Source organism: Limulus polyphemus, unplaced genomic scaffold (genome assembly GCF_000517525.1).
Source record: "Limulus polyphemus unplaced genomic scaffold, Limulus_polyphemus-2.1.2 Scaffold224, whole genome shotgun sequence".
NCBI classification, from domain to species: Eukaryota; Metazoa; Arthropoda; class Merostomata; order Xiphosura; family Limulidae; genus Limulus; species Limulus polyphemus.
Genome location: NW_013665834.1, coordinates 351,067 through 369,184, shown reverse-complemented (window position 1 = coordinate 369,184; position 18,118 = coordinate 351,067). Strand labels below are relative to the sequence as shown.

General features: G+C 32.9%; 1 protein-coding gene across 1 annotated transcript in view; it reads left to right on the top strand.

Annotated features, from left to right (window-relative positions):
* Positions 1–18,118, top strand: part of LOC111085071 (kinesin-like protein KIF26B) — a 136,997-nt gene that overhangs the window by 89,691 nt on the left and 29,188 nt on the right. The window contains exon 5 of the mRNA XM_022382165.1: positions 16,024–16,207. Within this exon, the coding sequence (XP_022237873.1) occupies positions 16,024–16,207 (184 nt within the window). The remainder of the gene's footprint in view (positions 1–16,023; positions 16,208–18,118) is intronic.

Here is an 18,118-nt window from a genome sequence, read left to right as displayed (position 1 = left end):
ATACTCTTTGTTTGATTTTGAAGAACTACTTTAGGTTCTACATAAGTTATATTGTCTCGTTTCAATACATTGTAACTACTTCATAGTAAAAGCATTGTTTAGTCAATCCATATACTACTTGTAGTTTGTATAAATTTAGAAAGAACAGACTTTTATATAGTTATCAGGACTATTGCAGTTCAAATTTACTTGCTTTACAATGTCTAAGTTATTAATCCCAACAAGTGTTACATTTTTTTCCGGTGATGGAGAACAAAAACAACCAACAAAGGATGTATTACCGGAAGAAAGACACAACAAGTTTCATGGAAAAAGCACTTAAAGTGAATCAATTAAAGAAATCTGTATAACACATCTTCTTTAAGATGTATGTCATTTCGGAAGAAGACCGAGCATGACAATCTATATAAAGCACTAAATGACTTGTTCTACCGCTGATTGTTGTGTTATTTAAATGTTCTGTTGCAAAATACATTTGTTTAATTCAGGATAACAATATTATAAGGGGTTAAATGTGATATCTTGAAAAAAAGGTAAGTACTCGATTGCTTAAGTGTTCTAGTGAGATCATACAGTGAACAAGCGTACGTACCTTACACGCACACTACATTCATTTTAAGACAGCGTGTAACTCTACATTATATCAGTATACATAATTATAAGACTCTGCAATCCTGTGACAAAACAATGTGCGTAGCTTCCAAGCTCTTATTTCACTCTGATACAGTTTTAATCTTGTATTAAAATTTTCTCACCAATCTTTCATTAATACATACCTCATTATTTTACTATATATATATATATATATTTATACTTAATTATAATAATTAGTAATAATTTAGTAGGCTTTGCATGCATTACAAAACACGGCTCTATTGGAAGTATATCAGAAAATAGTTATAATTGTAACAGTGAAAACCAACTACTTCATCATTATTGGAGATTTTGAAAACATCTAGTATCCTTAACATTTTAAAACTATGTGTCGTACAAATATGATAGTTCAACTACTTCATCATAATAGGAGATTTAGAAAACATCTAGTATCCTTAACATTTTAAAACTATTTGTCATAAAAATATGATAGTTCAACTACTTCATCATAATAGGAGATTTAGAAAACATCTAGTATCCTTAACATTTTAAAACTATGTGTCGTACAAATATGATAGTTACAATTAATACTTGGTAACGCAGAAAAGTTATAACTACAAATATTTGGCTCTAACAAAATGGATGTAAACATGATTTTAAAAAGGCATGTAACTAAGATTACGAGTTTCTGTATGGAAAGTGAATAAGTTTATGTGTGGAAAGTGAATGTGTATGTACGAGTTTGTGTGTGGAAAGTGAATGCGTATGTATGAGCTTCTGTGTGGAAAGTGAATATGTATGTACGAGTTTATGTGTGGAAAGTGAATATGTATGTACGAGTTTATGTGTGGAAAGTGAATATGTATGTACGAGTTTATGTGTGGAAAGTGAATATGTATGTACGAGTTTATGTGTGGAAAGTGAATATGTATGTACGAATTTCTGTGTGGAAAGTGAATGTGTATGTACGAGTTTCTGTGTGGAAAGTGAATGTGTATGTATGAGTTTCTGTGTGGAAAGTGAATATGTATGTATGAGTTTCTGTGTGGAAAGTGAATATGTATGTACGAGTTTCTGTGTGGAAAGTGAATATGTATGTACGAGTTTATGTGTGGAAAGTGAATATGTATGTACGAGTTTATGTGTGGAAAGTGAATATGTATGTACGAGCTTATGTGTGGAAAGTGAATATGTATGTACGAGTTTATGTGTGGAAAGTGAATGTGTGTGTGTGATATAAGCTGAATAAAAGTCTTTTTTTTAGTCTTCTTATGATAGGTGAGATTTTAAAATTCCTTCTGACATTATATAGTTTATTCATATAACTGAGAGTAATATGAGAACAACTATACTGAATTTAACAATCCTTTTATTCTTGCTATACCTTTTCGCTAAATTGTTTCAGGAGTTAATGTAGTTGTTCAAATTAATATATATATCTGGGTTTTTATTGCTGTCTGTGTCCGGCATTCATCGAAATATAAACCATTCTGCCGTAGCATGTGTTAAACGTTATTAATAAAATATACGCTTTTATTTCAACAACAAAAAATGTTTTAACTTTCCTTATATTGTCGAATATTTCAGTCTATAAGGAAAATTGTTTGAAAGTGAGTAGGTCAGTTTGGATCTTAAGTTTTAAGTATTTCGTTTCGAGAGGATCTTTTCGAATGATTATAATAGTCATCTTATTATCAGAAAATCCACTTGATGATGAAAAAAAAACTTTCGTGAAGTATTTACTTTTAATTGATTATGCGTTATTAAAAAGGCTAAAGTTAAGTATTTATGTTAACTATATACACTTGTGTGAACTATGTTACCGAAACATATATTCACTCCGCTATACTGAATTTAGACACTGATGCTTTTGAATCATAAATATTAGTGGAGATGATGGACCTGCAAAAATTAATCATTAGAAGATACACGTCAACCATCGTACTTATACCAAAATATAAATCGTAATGTTTTGAAAAATAGAAGAACTTTGGACATGCAAATGAGAAATATCACCCAAAGTAAATCATTTATCGGTCATACGAAATTTGAAACGTATTGTGAAACAAAACTGCGCATCTATGGTTAAGTTTATCAACTTAGACTTCAATGAAAGCTCAAGACTTGAAACCAGTTTATTCATTATGCTAAAAAAAATCTTATGTCGCTAGATTTTATGGATGTTTGCAGGCCATACGGCACTCGTCACAGTCTTTAATGGAAGGTTCCGTGATACCTTGAGCTTCAAAATTATAGAATTACAGAGAAGAACTATAAAAAACTATATATTATGTAGCGCTAATTATAGCTTTCTATGAATGGGTGACCTTGAGTTTGACAGCAAGCTGAAGAACGCTTTAAATATTACTGTCTCAACCGTGGAGCGTGCGAGTGCGCTGTATCTTGTTTAGACTTGGTTGACTCCATATAATATAGAATACTTTGTTGTATTATGTAGTTCCGGACAACACTGCATTGTTTTCATTGATGGATGTCTGTAAAGAAGAATCACAACAACATGATATTATACATTTTATACCGTATAAGTATCCAGAAATAACTAAAGACAAATAATTTGTAGAATCTAAATGTGGATTTTTTAATACAGTCTAAAAGAGAAAAAAGACGCTACTCTAAAACTCTCTACACTTGGAACTGTTATACAGTGTAGCAGTGTTTTCCAACAAATATATAGATATATACTGTTGATAGTACAATATTTAGGTCCACTGATGTCTAATGGATAGATATAAAAAAACAGAAATGTTTTGGAAAGAATAAATCAAATTAACAGCAAATGTTTGGTTTGTTTCAGATATTCGTGCAAAGTAACACACGAAAGCTACTCGTGATAGCTATCCCAAATTTTGCACTGATAAACTAAAGATAAGGTAGCTAGACATCAACTCTCATTGGTTCTCTTGGGTTTCCATATTCAGATAGTGAGATGCGATAATCACTCTTTTAATGTACCAACAACCTAAAAGTGCGAAGCACGATTTTTTGCGACAATGAGAGGCAAACCATGGACCCTTGGATCCACAGACTAGCACACTAGCAACTAATCCACGTCCAGCTCAATAGCAAACGTGAGCAAGAAACAGAGAAATTTATTCCTTAATAAGCACAACGATGAAAATTCTGAGATCTTACTATGACTGACCAGTTTCAGGTATAAAATCTAACTGGCCTAATTATTTGATTAGATAATAAACTGAGATTTCTTCGCTCTACAAAGGGATAAAAAGTATCTCTATTCCATTATGTTACGTAGACCAAAGCTCTAGTGTGGTATCCCACACTCCTAGATTACCGAGGTCAGCTGCCATTTCCATTATACATTTTCAAGGTGGGTTAGCCTTCAATTCATACAAACTTGTTAAAGCCTTTATACCATCTCTCCATTTGGGTATGGCCGTCACCTAAAAAAAAAGTGATAACGCAGCAGTATGGCCAAGTTTGTTTGATTGTTTGTTGTTAAGTATAAAGCTACACAATGAGCTATCTGTGCTCTGCCCACCACAGGTATCGCAACCCGGTTTCTAGCGGTAGAAGTCCGCAGACAAAAAATATTTATTACATTCTTGAAATGCTACATGCATCAGTGGACATTTGAGAACACTGAGATAAATATAATTATGTATTAAAAACTGATAGCTACCCAAATCATAGGTGAGCAGAAATTTAGCAGCTATTTTACTCTGTGTGTTTTACGTCACAGACTGCAACTGTATAATAGATCAACATTCGAAAGTATGTCTGTGCACCTAAGTAAATTAACTAAGCTAAAGTTACGTAAACAAGCTTCATGAGAAATAACTTGTTCCTCTCACCAACTTCAAGCCATGACAAAAGTAGTTGACAAGCTTGACAAGTTGACAGTAGCAAAAATAAACTAGTTGATTTTTACCAGACTTTGACAGCTGGTGCATGATAACTTATAAACGGTCAGAGGAGCGACTCTATTCTAGTCCACAAACCTAACAGAATTGCACCAACGTTGTACATCTTGTGTGAGTAAAATGATACATTTTTTTTATTTCTGGCTTGAGACGTCAATTGTAAGTGAAGCTAAGAAATAAAGCCTCCAAACTGTCAATACGCAAGTTAATCATTATTTCGACTTTCAGCTATAAAAAGCGTTTGTTTCAAATAATCAAATTATTCTCCTCAACTACAGATAAGAGTTGTTAATGCAGCTCTTACGACAGTGACTGTAGACATGTAGAAAACATTCTCTCTTCGTTATAGTAGATGCCATTTTTACAATATATTCCTACTAAAAACATCATGGTTTAATTAAAGATGTCATGAATTATGCTATTTTAGCCATTCTATCACACTGTACTTGCTGTTAATGGGAATTATTGATAAATAATTCATTGTATCTGAAAATGTTTCACTAAATGTTATGTGTATTTTAAATGGTGCAATTTTTTCACAGTATTTTGTTGTTTGAAGGTCGTTTTGATTTCATGTTTTTACTATTTTAGAGCGGTAAATACCCAGAAAAATATATCATATTACCGAAAAACGGCTTTTTTAAATAATAATACTTCATCTTCTTTCTAATACACATTTATTTGAAACATTGATATCCCTCAAGTTAAAATTATTCTCATAGTTATTTAATTTTTTATTTAAGTACATAATTATACTTCCCGTTTGGACAAACACTGGGTTTTCTCTTCTGAATAGTGACAACAACGATGTGAGTATCGTCGCTAGTAGGTCAATAAATGAAAAATCATAAAACAGAAGTTTCAAAGAAAATACAGACTTTCTAAATTAATCGACTGCAAATGTTGTTTTCCTTTATTGTGTGCACGTTTTTTGTTGTTGATGTTATTATGGGCGGGGGACATTCTTATTTTTCTATGAGTTTGTTTCTTGATTAGCTTTATAGCAATCCAGTTTATATTTATGATAACCACTTGAATTCTCAAGTAATCCAAGATTAGCTTTATAGCAATCCAGTTTATATTTATGATAACCACTTGAATTCTCAAGTAATCCAAGATTAGCTTCATAGCAATCCAGTTTATATTTATGATAACCACTTGAATTCTCAAGTAATCCAATGCGATTTTTAAAAATTCCTTTTCAATTTGAAATCTGTCCTTGCTTCTATTAAAGTGCCAAATTAATACTTCTGCAAATGGTATTTTCTTCTTATTTTTCCATTATGTTTATTTCGTAAAGCGAATTTCGAAAATTCCAGGTTATGTTTCTAGCAGTGGCAGTGGCTCTTGACCTCCTGTCTTCGATTCATCTCCGCCTGCTAAATGATCGTCTTAAATATTTACATAAAAGATAACCCTCGAGATTTTATTGTACTCGCTGGCTTATGTGAAAATAACATATTCGGTATATATACAGTTAATTACCATTTCTAACGCCATCTTATATAAGCGACCAAGTGCTCTATTCCCAACAGATTATAGTTAAATTCGATTTATAATTAAATACTTTGAAGTTTGTACACGTTGAATTTCAAAAACAAATTATTCAAATTTTGTGTTATTTCCTTAGCAAGAGCTTCATAAGTTTAAATTAAAGTGTTTTTTCAACTGTATTTTTTCTCTATAATAGCCAATAATCGTCTATTCTTTTCTAATGCCATCAGAGTTGGCGAATCTACTGAGCAAGTAACAATGGTGTCGGTTTCCAGAATATCTTTGAGCTATTGAGGTAAATATGGGTTGAAATCCGATATATCCCTTAATATCGAGATAAGCTAGCGAAAGAGAGGGATAGGTAAATGAACTTTTGTTAACTTTGTTTCCTGAATTATGCAAATGAATTGTACTGAATAGTTAACAGTACTGACTTCGATTTTTACTCTAGACCATTTAAAAATTAATTTAAAACAAAAATTAAGTCTACCTAACTGACTAAGTTTTTCCATGGACTTATCTCTAATCGTATTTTAACTTTTGCTTTTGCTTTTTAAAACTTCCTTTTTCAACCATTATCTTTTATTTTATGGTATAATGTTTCATCAGTTATTGAGTTATAGAAACATATCTTTTGAAAGCGTGGATAATTACTTATAATTAGATTTGACTTAAAATTTCCTCTTCGTTCGTTCATGTTTCCAATTTTCAAAACAGACATTCATATTATTTGACTGTTTGTTTGTTTGTAATTAAGCACAAAGCTACACAATGGGCTATCTGTGCTCTGCCCACCATGGGTATCGAAACCCGGATTCTAGCCACTGGGGGGCTATTTGATTGCTAAGAACTCTTATTGGAATATTAGATGGAGTTTATGGTTCTTCCTCTTTTCTCTGAATATTCTGTAATTGTTTTCAAATTTCGACTTGTCATTTTCAAAGCGAATTACTGTTTATGGTTGAAGTATGAATGTTAGTTAATAAATGTATTGGATATATCACGGCTTATGATTGGTTTCAACCTAGAATGTCAGGTTGCACATATCAGTATCTTAAAACTGCTCTTCGTTATTACCGGAAGAGGTATTATTATAATGAATAGCTGTAAAATCAGGAATTACTAGAGGTTTCTTAGACTTATAAGCTTTCTACCCTAAAACAATGAAATAGAGCTGTTATTAATAATGTTGAATGAAAAGGCTGTGAGATAGTAAATGTAATTCTATAATCCACGAACGGTTATACTCCAGCGTTACCAGGTTATTATATGTATAACTGCAAGTTGGGCAATTATTCAGGACGTTTCAACCAAATGTTGTGTGTAATTATGCCTTGTAACGACATTAGTTTCTAAAGCAAAAATATGCACAACGTCTAACTCATTGGCTTAATATAAACAGCGGGAAAGCACGTTCGAAAATGAAAGAAAATGTTTTCCGACTCAGCAGACATTAAATGACAAAATTCATTGAGAAAGCAGTTATCTGGAGCAATAAACATTTTTTTCCCCATTATTTTATTGAACTAGTTGTAGCACCCTTAATCATAACGAAGGTAATATCCATTAAGCTTTAAGCATGAAGAAAATAGAACACTTAATTACAGTTATAAAGGTTATTTTGCTCAGTTAAGACAGTTACAGGCATAACATAATTTCACAACTAACAGTTAGGATTTGAGTAAAGTTTGATTTTGGCGAAACTTTTATTGTTCAAACTTTGGCCGAGTAAGAGTTTTTGCTGTTAGTTTGTCCTTTTCCCATGTTTTATTTTTTAAAATTTGATTCGTGTCTTACTACAAACACCATACATTTCTTGACAATAAGGATTGTGACTCGAAACAAAAAAACACTTTTACATTTGCAGAAAACAATAGGCGTTTTAGGAAAAATAAAAATGCGCCCTATTACACCAAATAAAATATTAATTTATTTGAATCACAAGTACGTGCGTGTGTACTTCACATGGTCATTTTAGCCACGATAAAACTGTAATGGCAAATCTTATTCTAAAATATATTTCCATGTGGCAAAAATGTAAAATTTAAAATCTGCGTTTTTATAACTATATATATATAATTGTTATGGTGGGAATGCCCTTTTTCAGCTACACTCTTCTAAGTCTTGAAAATTTTTAATGGACTAGAATGCGGTGTTAAAAAGTATAGTAGGTCTAACACTGTTGTCTAATAACAAGTACGTTAGTTAATAATTGTTTATATGCCACTTATGCCAAAACATAAACAACAGGCGTTGGAAATACAGCCGTACCTTGGTCAGTAGCAGGGTAAAAGTGACTCATTTAAAGCTAAAAGATCAAGCACTGTTTTCTTCTTTAACTCATGTTGCACATGTTGCTTTTCTACAACTCTTCAACTGTACAACAGTTAACTTATAGCGATGTTTACCGAACATTTAAGCACATTTGGTTCCATTTTTTTAGAGAGAAGTTGTGTTTGCGTTTCTAATTTTTAAACTACAAACTTTGCTAATTTCGTATATATATCGTTCTTATTATTCAGCAGTTACTCCAGTCCTTCATTTTCAGCACCAAAATTTCATTTTATTTAACATATCTTCTACTTTCTTCATTCGTTGGTTTGTAGTTAAGCATAAAACTACAAAATAGACTATGTTGTGTTTGAATTTCGCGCAAAGCTACACAAGGGTTATCTGCGCTAACCGTCATTAATTTAGCAGTGTAAGACTAGAGGGAAGGCAACTAGTCATCACCACCCACCGCCAACTCTTGGGCTACTTCTTTACCAACGAATAGTGGGATTGACTGTCACATTATAACACCCCCACGTCTAAAAGGGCGAGCATGTTTGGTGTGACAGGGATTCGAACCCGCGACCCTCAGATTGCGAGTCGAGTGCCTTAACCACCTGGCCACGCCGGACAACTAGAATTATCGCTGAGCCACTGAGAGGAGCCTGTTTTTTAATCCATATATTCATAGTTTCTGGTTGTTGATTTTTAATAAGTGGTCGCGAACTTCTAGTACCTCCTAATCATTGCTAGGATATTTCTTGACGTTCAAATCTGCATAACTTTTCATGACAAGTATTGTATAAATACAGTTCCGAGAGGCAAATAGTTTATGTTGCATTCTTGAAATATTTTAAATTCGTTTATATTTCATTCGGTTGTTATTTTAGTATAAATGGTCTCATATTTCAGCTATTTAGCAAAGTCGTATATTTCGTTTTAGTTTAATTTTGCACAGTTAACTCAAGCGCAGGAGTAACTTGAATTAGTATAGAATATATATCCTAAACTACCTATTCTGGAAAAAAAATTTAAAAAAAAACACAGAGACAGAACAAATAGCTAATAGCTTAAAGATAAACCTTCTCGTGTAACATCTTTTCTAAAACAAAAATAAAATTTCGAATCAGTATTACAGAAAGGTTAATTTACAGTTTTGGCTAAACTGGAAACGCTTGTTCCCAATTATTCATTGTTTGTTTTTTAGTTTTATCGTGATAGTTTCTGAAATACAAAGATATCTGCCATTCTATGCTCTGAATAAGATCTTGAATTGATGATTGGTCAGTGAGCTGTCGATACAGTTAACTACGTGTTTTGCTACTTATTTGGGGTTTACACATCTGAAATTAAGATGTTCGTTGATTCGTTTTTCTAGTCTCCTTGCTCTCAATCCAATGTACTATTGTTCACAACTCAAACATTCGTGTACTGATACACGACCTTGGAGTTATGTAAATAGCTGATTTGATCTTTGAACGGAAGGAAGTATTTTAGTCTGCGTTGTGATCTGAAAATACGGTGGAGTTTAATTTACGGATATGATCTGTTCACCAGTTTATAAAATACATAGCTATTAACGTGAGTAATGCGTCTGGTGAAGGCTGATTTACAGTACAAACTGACTCTGATCCTCAAAAATATCATCTACATACCCGCGATAATATGTAGGTTTTAATACTGTTTAACAATACTATAACCATTATTCTTCATAAAAACCAATAAAACAAGTTAGCTAAATGTGGGTCTCCTCACCCACCACCACCAAGTTATTCATAAGCCTTTCTATTGACAGTAGAATGAGGTTGTTCTGTAGCAAAGTTTAACAGATTTTTGAAAACTAACTCAAGTATTCCATTGATTACTTCCTTCTTTCTATAGTTTAGATTTGTATATAATTCTATGGTTACATTAAATGGTACATCGGTGAATAAACATTAGACATCAAATAAAGCTAGCATAGAAAACTCCTTTACCGAACTGTATTTCTTTGAGGTCATTAACGAGATGGATTTATAAATCGGCCCTGGTAATATTCTATTTAGGAAGTGTATCGTTCCTGATAAAAAAACAAAGTCAAGAAACTGATGAATTCATCAGAGCTTATGAATTAAACTGTGTTTACAGATCTCAAAGATCAAACCAGTTATCTACATAACTCTAAGGTCGTGTATACGAATGCTATAGTTGTAAACAAGAGTTCATAGGATCGACAGAAAGGAGACTGGAGAAACAAATCTTATCTTCAGAAGTGTAAACTCCAAATAAGTAACAAAAAACATATTTAATTATATCGACAGCCCACAGACTAACCACACTTCAAGATCACAGAATGAGAGAAATCTACGTATTCTAGAAATCATCATGATGAAACTAAGAAAACCAGCGATCAAAAATCAGAGACAAACACTTTCACTTTGGTAGAACTGTAAATTAACCTGTTTTTTTTTTTTACCTTTATTTTACTCTTTTCATCAGAGTTTGCTAAAATCTTGACCTGAGAAATATGGTCTAATTTAAACCGAAAACTTGTCTAAGGTGCTTGTTTTCACTAAAGTAAATACTCTATATTTTTAACCTTTATATTGTGTTTTGTCATTACTTGCGTTATTGTTGTGAATCTAAAGCAAGAACATTTTTATGCTAACTATGGTTTGTAATTTATATTTTACATAACTTTACAACTGAGCTTAGTTATGTAATAACATAGAAAGTACACCTTGGTTATGTAACTTTTTGAAGTTTTTTCACATAAGTATGTACTGTACGTTTATAAAGTATATTGTTTATACTCCAAAATGTTCAGTAACTTGACGTGGTTAGGGTTGTGTATCCTATATTAATTCACGTTGTATATTTGTGTGCCCTGGAATTCCCCCCACAGTTTCGGAATTAGCAGGAGAGTAAACTTGGCAGGCGGAATCGGGGTGACCCCTGGGGCGTTGTTTTCTATAGGGCGTAGATAACGATTATCACTTATTTGTGGTACCAAGGGGAGGCTAAAACACGCCTGGAAGATCAATCAGGTATGATGTTGTCTAGGAACAGAATTTCAGGGTCACCAAATCATACTTTGTCATCGGATCCCGGGGTGCCACGTTTGAAACTATAATATGTTCATACTTCCACTTACAAGCTAGCAGGACCAAACTTGGTATACGTGCTCAGGTACCAAGAGTAGGTGTCATAACAGGTTATATTGTCGGATATGAGCCAACTTAGGAATAGGTGTAGAAGGCCACGTTTGAAACTATAATATGTTCATACTTCCACTTACAAGCTAGCAGGACCAAACTTGGTATACGTGCTCAGGTACCAAGAGTAGGTGTCATAACAGGTTATATTGTCGGATATGAGCCAACTTAGGAATAGGTGTAGAAGCCCTTGAGGATAATCGATGAGCTTGGTTGTTTCTTGGGACTTTTGTAAATCAAGAGGAGGCCTATGAACTCATGTATTTTTTGCTAGTCTTAAGTAATTACATTTTTTATTTCACTTTCTTCGTGTTTTCCTTATGCTAAAACTGCTAGTGTTTACTCTACATGAACGTTTTTTTTTATATTTTGAAGATGGTTACATTCTGATGATGTTTTGTAATGGTTCTTAGTTGCAACATAATCTCATACATATTACTTTATTGATTTGTAAACTTACAGTTAAGCTTTTCCTTTTTCCTTCTCTCGTCACTTGTAACTTACCGCTAACGGAAAACGAGGGACCAGTTACTCGTTAATCCGCCTACTCTAAAGCATATTTTTTAAACAGTCAAACCTCCTCCCCCTTCATCCTCCATTCCCCAACCACATCTACTTACATATCAGGATGCATTCGCTACTTATATATCTTATTTAAACTGCATCAGCAGTTTCATATTACTTACACAATTCATGATCATAGTAGTTTATATCAAAGTAAATCTCATTTGGACATTACTGATATCATAGTTAACCGTTACAGTTAATTACATTGTATACATTTCAAAGCCAAAAAACCAACTTAATGAAGAATTCCTGAAGCAGTATAAAAAAAACAACAAAAAATCCTGCTTGGTTTTATACCTTTCGAGATACCCAACGACCGGTTGTGAAATATTCAAAAGTTTCATTCACTTAACATATTTCTGAAACAAACTCGATATCATAACTAAGGATAAATTAGGTCTCACATTAGACAAAAAAAATCTCACAAACCCATCATGCAGGTTAGTAAACTTTACAAGCAAATCTCCCAAACCAATCGTGTAAGTTAGTAAACTAGGCAAACAAACCTCCCAAATCAATCGTATAGTTTAGTAAACTAGACAAAAAAAACCTCATAAATCAATAATGTATATTAGTAAACAAGACAAACAAACCTCCTAAATCAATCGTGCAGTTTAGTAAACAAGACAAACAAACCTCACAAATCAATAATGTATATTAGTAAACTAGACAAATAAACCTCCCATATTAATAATGTAAGTTAATAAACTATACAAACAAACCTCCCAAATCAACAATGTAAGTTAGTAAACTTGACAAATAAACCTCCCAAATCAATAATGTAAGTTAGTAAACTAGACAAATGAGCCTCCCAAATCAATCGTGCAGGTTAGTAAACTAGACAAACAAACCTCCCAAGCTAATCGTGTAAGTTAGTAAACTAGACAAACAAACCTCCCAGATCATTCGTGTAGTTTAGTAAACTAGACAAACAAACCTCCCAAATCAATAATGTATATTACTAAACTAGACAAACAAACCTTCCAAATCAGTGATGTAAGTTAGTAAACTAAACAAGAAAATAATATTTCACAATTATATATTGATTAATTTCATAGTAGTAGAAGAACGTGGTGCAATGCTATATTTATAGCAAATACAAAACACTAAAGCATTGTACAACTTATTCTCTTTTATTTTGTGTTTTCTGCAATATGGTTAACTTTCAAATGTACACAAGTTATCAAATGTACACAAGTTTTTTTTACAACTTGGTAAGTCTAATTTATTGATCCTAGACAACATCCAAATATAATGAATATATATATTCAGTATACACATAATTTGCCAAGAAACTGCTTCAGCATATAATGAAAAATAATAAACCGTTTTGTTGACATGTTTCTAGCGCAAAGCTACACGAAAGACTGTCCGCCGCGGGGAATCGAGCCCTGGATTTTGGTGTTTTACTGTTATATTAACAATAGCCCTTCATCATAGTTTCCATTGCAAAAGACTTCGTCATTAGGCTGTCATGGCCAAAGCCCACCCCTCTTCCATGCTGGCCTTCCATAAGCCGTTTGCTGTATGATGACGACAATTTTCCGGTGCCCCTTTGAAATGTTCGATCACACAGAAATCCATAGGCGCTGCATCTGGCGACTTTAACAGGATATATATATACATATGAAATTAACAGGAAAAGTAAAATAAAATTTAAAAGGAAAGTAGGGATCATTGGTTATTCGTAGAATTGCTATAAGAAGTATTCAAAACAAAATAAATGTTGCAATAAAAAGTACACAAACAAGTAAAGTGACACTAGTTTAATAGATTTTTAAACGATTTTCAATACCTACTTTGGTTGCCATTGTGATCCGTATAGATAAATTATTTTTCGAGCCTGACAGTGCTTTTACAGTTCGTGTTTCTATGTGCAGTGCTGCTCTATCTGATTACTACTGTATTGACAATAGTCCTTCAACATATTTTCCATTGCAAAAGACTCCGTCATTAATCTGTCATGTCCAAAGTATAAAGTATAGTTGACAACTCTACATGTTTCGACGTTGAGGATGACGTCGTCAACTATTTGAAGGTCATAGATAGGCCTAAATAAAAATTTTTAAATTGTGTACCAGTTTAACGTTGAATATTATTTATGATTTTAACTTTATACACAAGTGCCAAAATACTATAATTATATCAGTACTAGTTATATTAAGTTTGTATTAAAATGATCAGTTGATAAACATATAGTTTACATTTAATATTAACTTCTTCACGATTTTATTTACAGTGCGAACGAAAGAGTAAGTGCAATGTGTATATTAAAGAAATTTTAAAGAACCCTGGATAACTATATAGAAGATAATCATATAGATTTATTTTAAGTTTGTCTAGACATCTAACTTGTTTGTTATCTAAATAATGCATAAAATAATATGATTCGCCCACTACTCTCACGTGATCTATTATATGTTTTGTAATTATTTTTAGTAATGCCTTTCTTTGATAACACACAGTAATACAACTTTCAGGTCACACAGTATTGATATTGTCTTGCAGTAAAACATTAATATTCAGTAAACTATATTACTAAATGGCATAATTTGTATTAATGATTGAACTTATTTTAAATGGCAGTGATGTAACACACAGCTTCAATCTCCTTGTAAAAAAAATGACTTTATATTTCCGACCGTATCAGTCCCAAGTATGTAAGAAAAAACATCATACATTTCCATTTTATCAGAATTTCGAGAAAAACCTACATCATTGGCTTTTGAAGTACATATTCGTTTTTAGTTTATAGCATACCAATCTCCTTACTTCCCTTATCTTTATCTCACGACTGAGAAGCATACTTTAATTCTTTATATAGCTATCTAAAGGCCAGCTTAACGTTCACGTGACGTACAGTCTCACGATATGTACAGTCTCATACTTACCAAGCATTATTTGTCAAGTGTTCTACTCTTATCGTAAAGCAGACTGTTAATCGTTCTAGTTTTAGTCATATTCATTTTTCTCCTTCAAGTATTTCCCTACTATCTCATAGTGTCAGTTGAAAGGACAGTTAAATGTTAGATCTGATCACCTTAAGATGTTTTTCTAATACCATCCCACTAAGGTATTCTTGTTTGTGTGCAATTACTTCTGGAAAACAAAACTATAAGAAATGATGTGTTGAAACAATTTAATAACGTATATTATTTCTATTAATACTAGCTAACTTGATTAATATTTAATTCAGGACGCATATTGTGTATTCACAAACTTTCCTTAGTGCGTAGCATTTCTTTGCTATCCGTACTCCCCAAGTTGTTGAAGTGTTTAGAAGTGGCATTTGTGTCACAGTCCTGTAGACATTGCTCCTGAAACTGTGAACTAATACTAGCTAAGGAAGCAAGGACTGTATAAAGGACGATTTTAGATAATGTTTCCCTTCCTTCTTCCTTTTGTTATTAAATCACTAACGACCTCATTAGATGCTATTTGCACATCCTGCTTTGTGGAAAGTAATATTTGACCCAATTTATTGAGTAAGTACTTGTGTCTTTAACTTCAAAGCCAGAAGTCTATAGAAAAGAAAAATGTGTCATATTCAGAGTATTTTTTATTCCTATTCTCACACAAAAATCCTAAAACAAAATAGCCCATGCACACCGTGGGAAAGTTTCTAGTTACCATACCCAAAATTAAATAATCGAGCCAGCCAACTCTAAATGATGGATATTAACACAGAGAGAGACACACGCATATACACACGTATAATGGAGCATCTTTACAGTGAGATTTTACTATAAAGACGTTTTTTATAACCATTATATGATTAGAAACGATAAATCACAAATTATTGTTATGTATATCTACGCATGTCTTCAATATTCCTAGATACTCGACAATACTGATTTAGCATTATACTTTACAGGAATAATATTCTGCTATAATAAGGTCATGTACGCAAATAATTCATTTTATGTTTCAGAAAAATATTTCTTCATCGACAGTCCAGCATGTACATGTTATCATTATAAGATTCGTTAATTATTTTTCAGGGCAGCTCAAAGGCTTAACTTACAGACTGCGAGAAAGAAGAAAAAACATCAAATGTCGGAAAGATCGGTTTATCCGTTGTTATACCATAGGAGCTTCGGCGATCTTCTCAAACTGTCTCCACCGCCTCTTCCTCCAGGACTGCTTAGAATGTCTAGCAAGCGAGAGACTCTAGGCTTAGGAAAAGTAAGTAGAGACAACATTAATCATTACAAAACACGTTCAAGAAAAACATGTGTAGACTTGATCTCTCAGAACGTTTACATCTAATTACACAACGTCATAATATGACCTATAACAGCGTTTTTAAAAATACGGGTTAAACATATTTGATTTGTTTGTGTTGCTTAAGAAAAAACTGCACAATGGGCTAGCTGCGATATGCTAACAACTGGCGTCGACTCCATAAAGTTTTTAAGCTACTAAACACAAGGGGTATGTAAAAAGAATTAAAATTGTAATAACACAGTGGCACAGCGGTATGTCTGCGAACTTACAACGCTAGAAACCGGGTTTCGATACCCGTGGTGGGCACAGCACAGATAGCCCATTGTGTAGCTTTGTGCTTAACTTCAAACAAATAAATAAAGCCCCCCAGTGGCACAGCGGTATGTCTGCGAACTTACAACGCTAGAAACCGGGTTTCGATACCCGTGGTGGGCACAGCACAAATAGCCCATTGCGTAGCTTTGCGCTTAACTTCAAACAAATAAATAAAGAGTTGATCTGTCTTCAGTTAGTGGAAATTTTTATACTCATTATGTATTTAAAAATCACTGAAATAATGTTTTTGTTTAGTTTGTGAACATAAAATGATAATTTTTACTAACTTCTGTTTATCACTATATTTTTTCACGTTATTTTTCCCCCAAAATTCTATTATATCCGGTATCGGTGTTACCACAAGGTGAATTTGTGTTATGTATGGAATGTATTAGTAAGCTTGCAATCAAAAAATTAAAGTTAGTCAGTAATTAAACATAGATTTTCTTTTATACTATTTCTAAGCTGGTAACTACATATTTATCATCTGATTGCTGTTGGTAACAAATAATTCGATTGTCAATGGTTATAATGTTTATAATTTTGGCAGTACCTATTTTGTCTATTTCTATTCTGTATCATGGCGAAGAACGTACCGCATTAACTAAAAGACCAAACATCAGCCAGTTTACTAATAGTTATTACCATTTCTGAATGATGTGTGTCTTTGTCAGTTGTAATTCACTTTACTGACTCTTGAGGTTTCTAAAATTTGGCCCCCACTCTGCTAAAAAAAACACTAAAAATATGGCACTTTATAAGATTGAAGCAATCGCTAAATCTTACCTCTCCATTATTGGTTGAGACTATTTCTGCTGTCTTTCTGTTAGACTAAAGTTTTAAAAATAAAATTTGTCCTGAAGTCGTGCTTGTATAGTTTTTTTTTTTAGAGCAAAGCTGCATTAGGCTATTTGCTCTCTCCATCACTGGAAGCGAACCCCCGGATTTTAACGTTATAAGTTCGTCGACTTACCGCTTTCCCACTGGGGGACGAAGTCAGGTTCAATTCCCCTAAACGTAATTTGTTTAATATAGGAATATCACAGACTAAGTACATTCTAGATATATCGAAGTTAGAAATTAATTTTAATTTATTCCCCCTCGCCCTACCTGATAACTCAGCGATAAATTTCAGAGCTTATATCGCTAAAGTTCAAGTGGATACAGTACACATGGCCCATTTGTACAATACAGCTTTGCACTAGCAACAAACCAACAGTAGTTTTCTCTGTTATCTAAAGACATTTCAATAAAGATTAAACATCACTTATTAAATCCCGAGTAAAACTTTTTATAAGTTTTTTTTTCTTTTTACAGTATAATCTACAGACATTAATATCTCATTTGGTCGTTTTCACTTCAAGTTTAAGCAATACTTAATTCGGGGAGTTTGGTTTGTTTTCTTTTGAATTTCGCGCAAAGCTACACGAGGGCTATCTGCGCTAGCCGTCACTAATCTACCAGTGTAAGACTAGAGGGAAGGCAGCTAGTCATCACCACCCACCGCCAACTCTTGGGCTACTCTTTTACCAACGAATAATGGGATTGACCGTC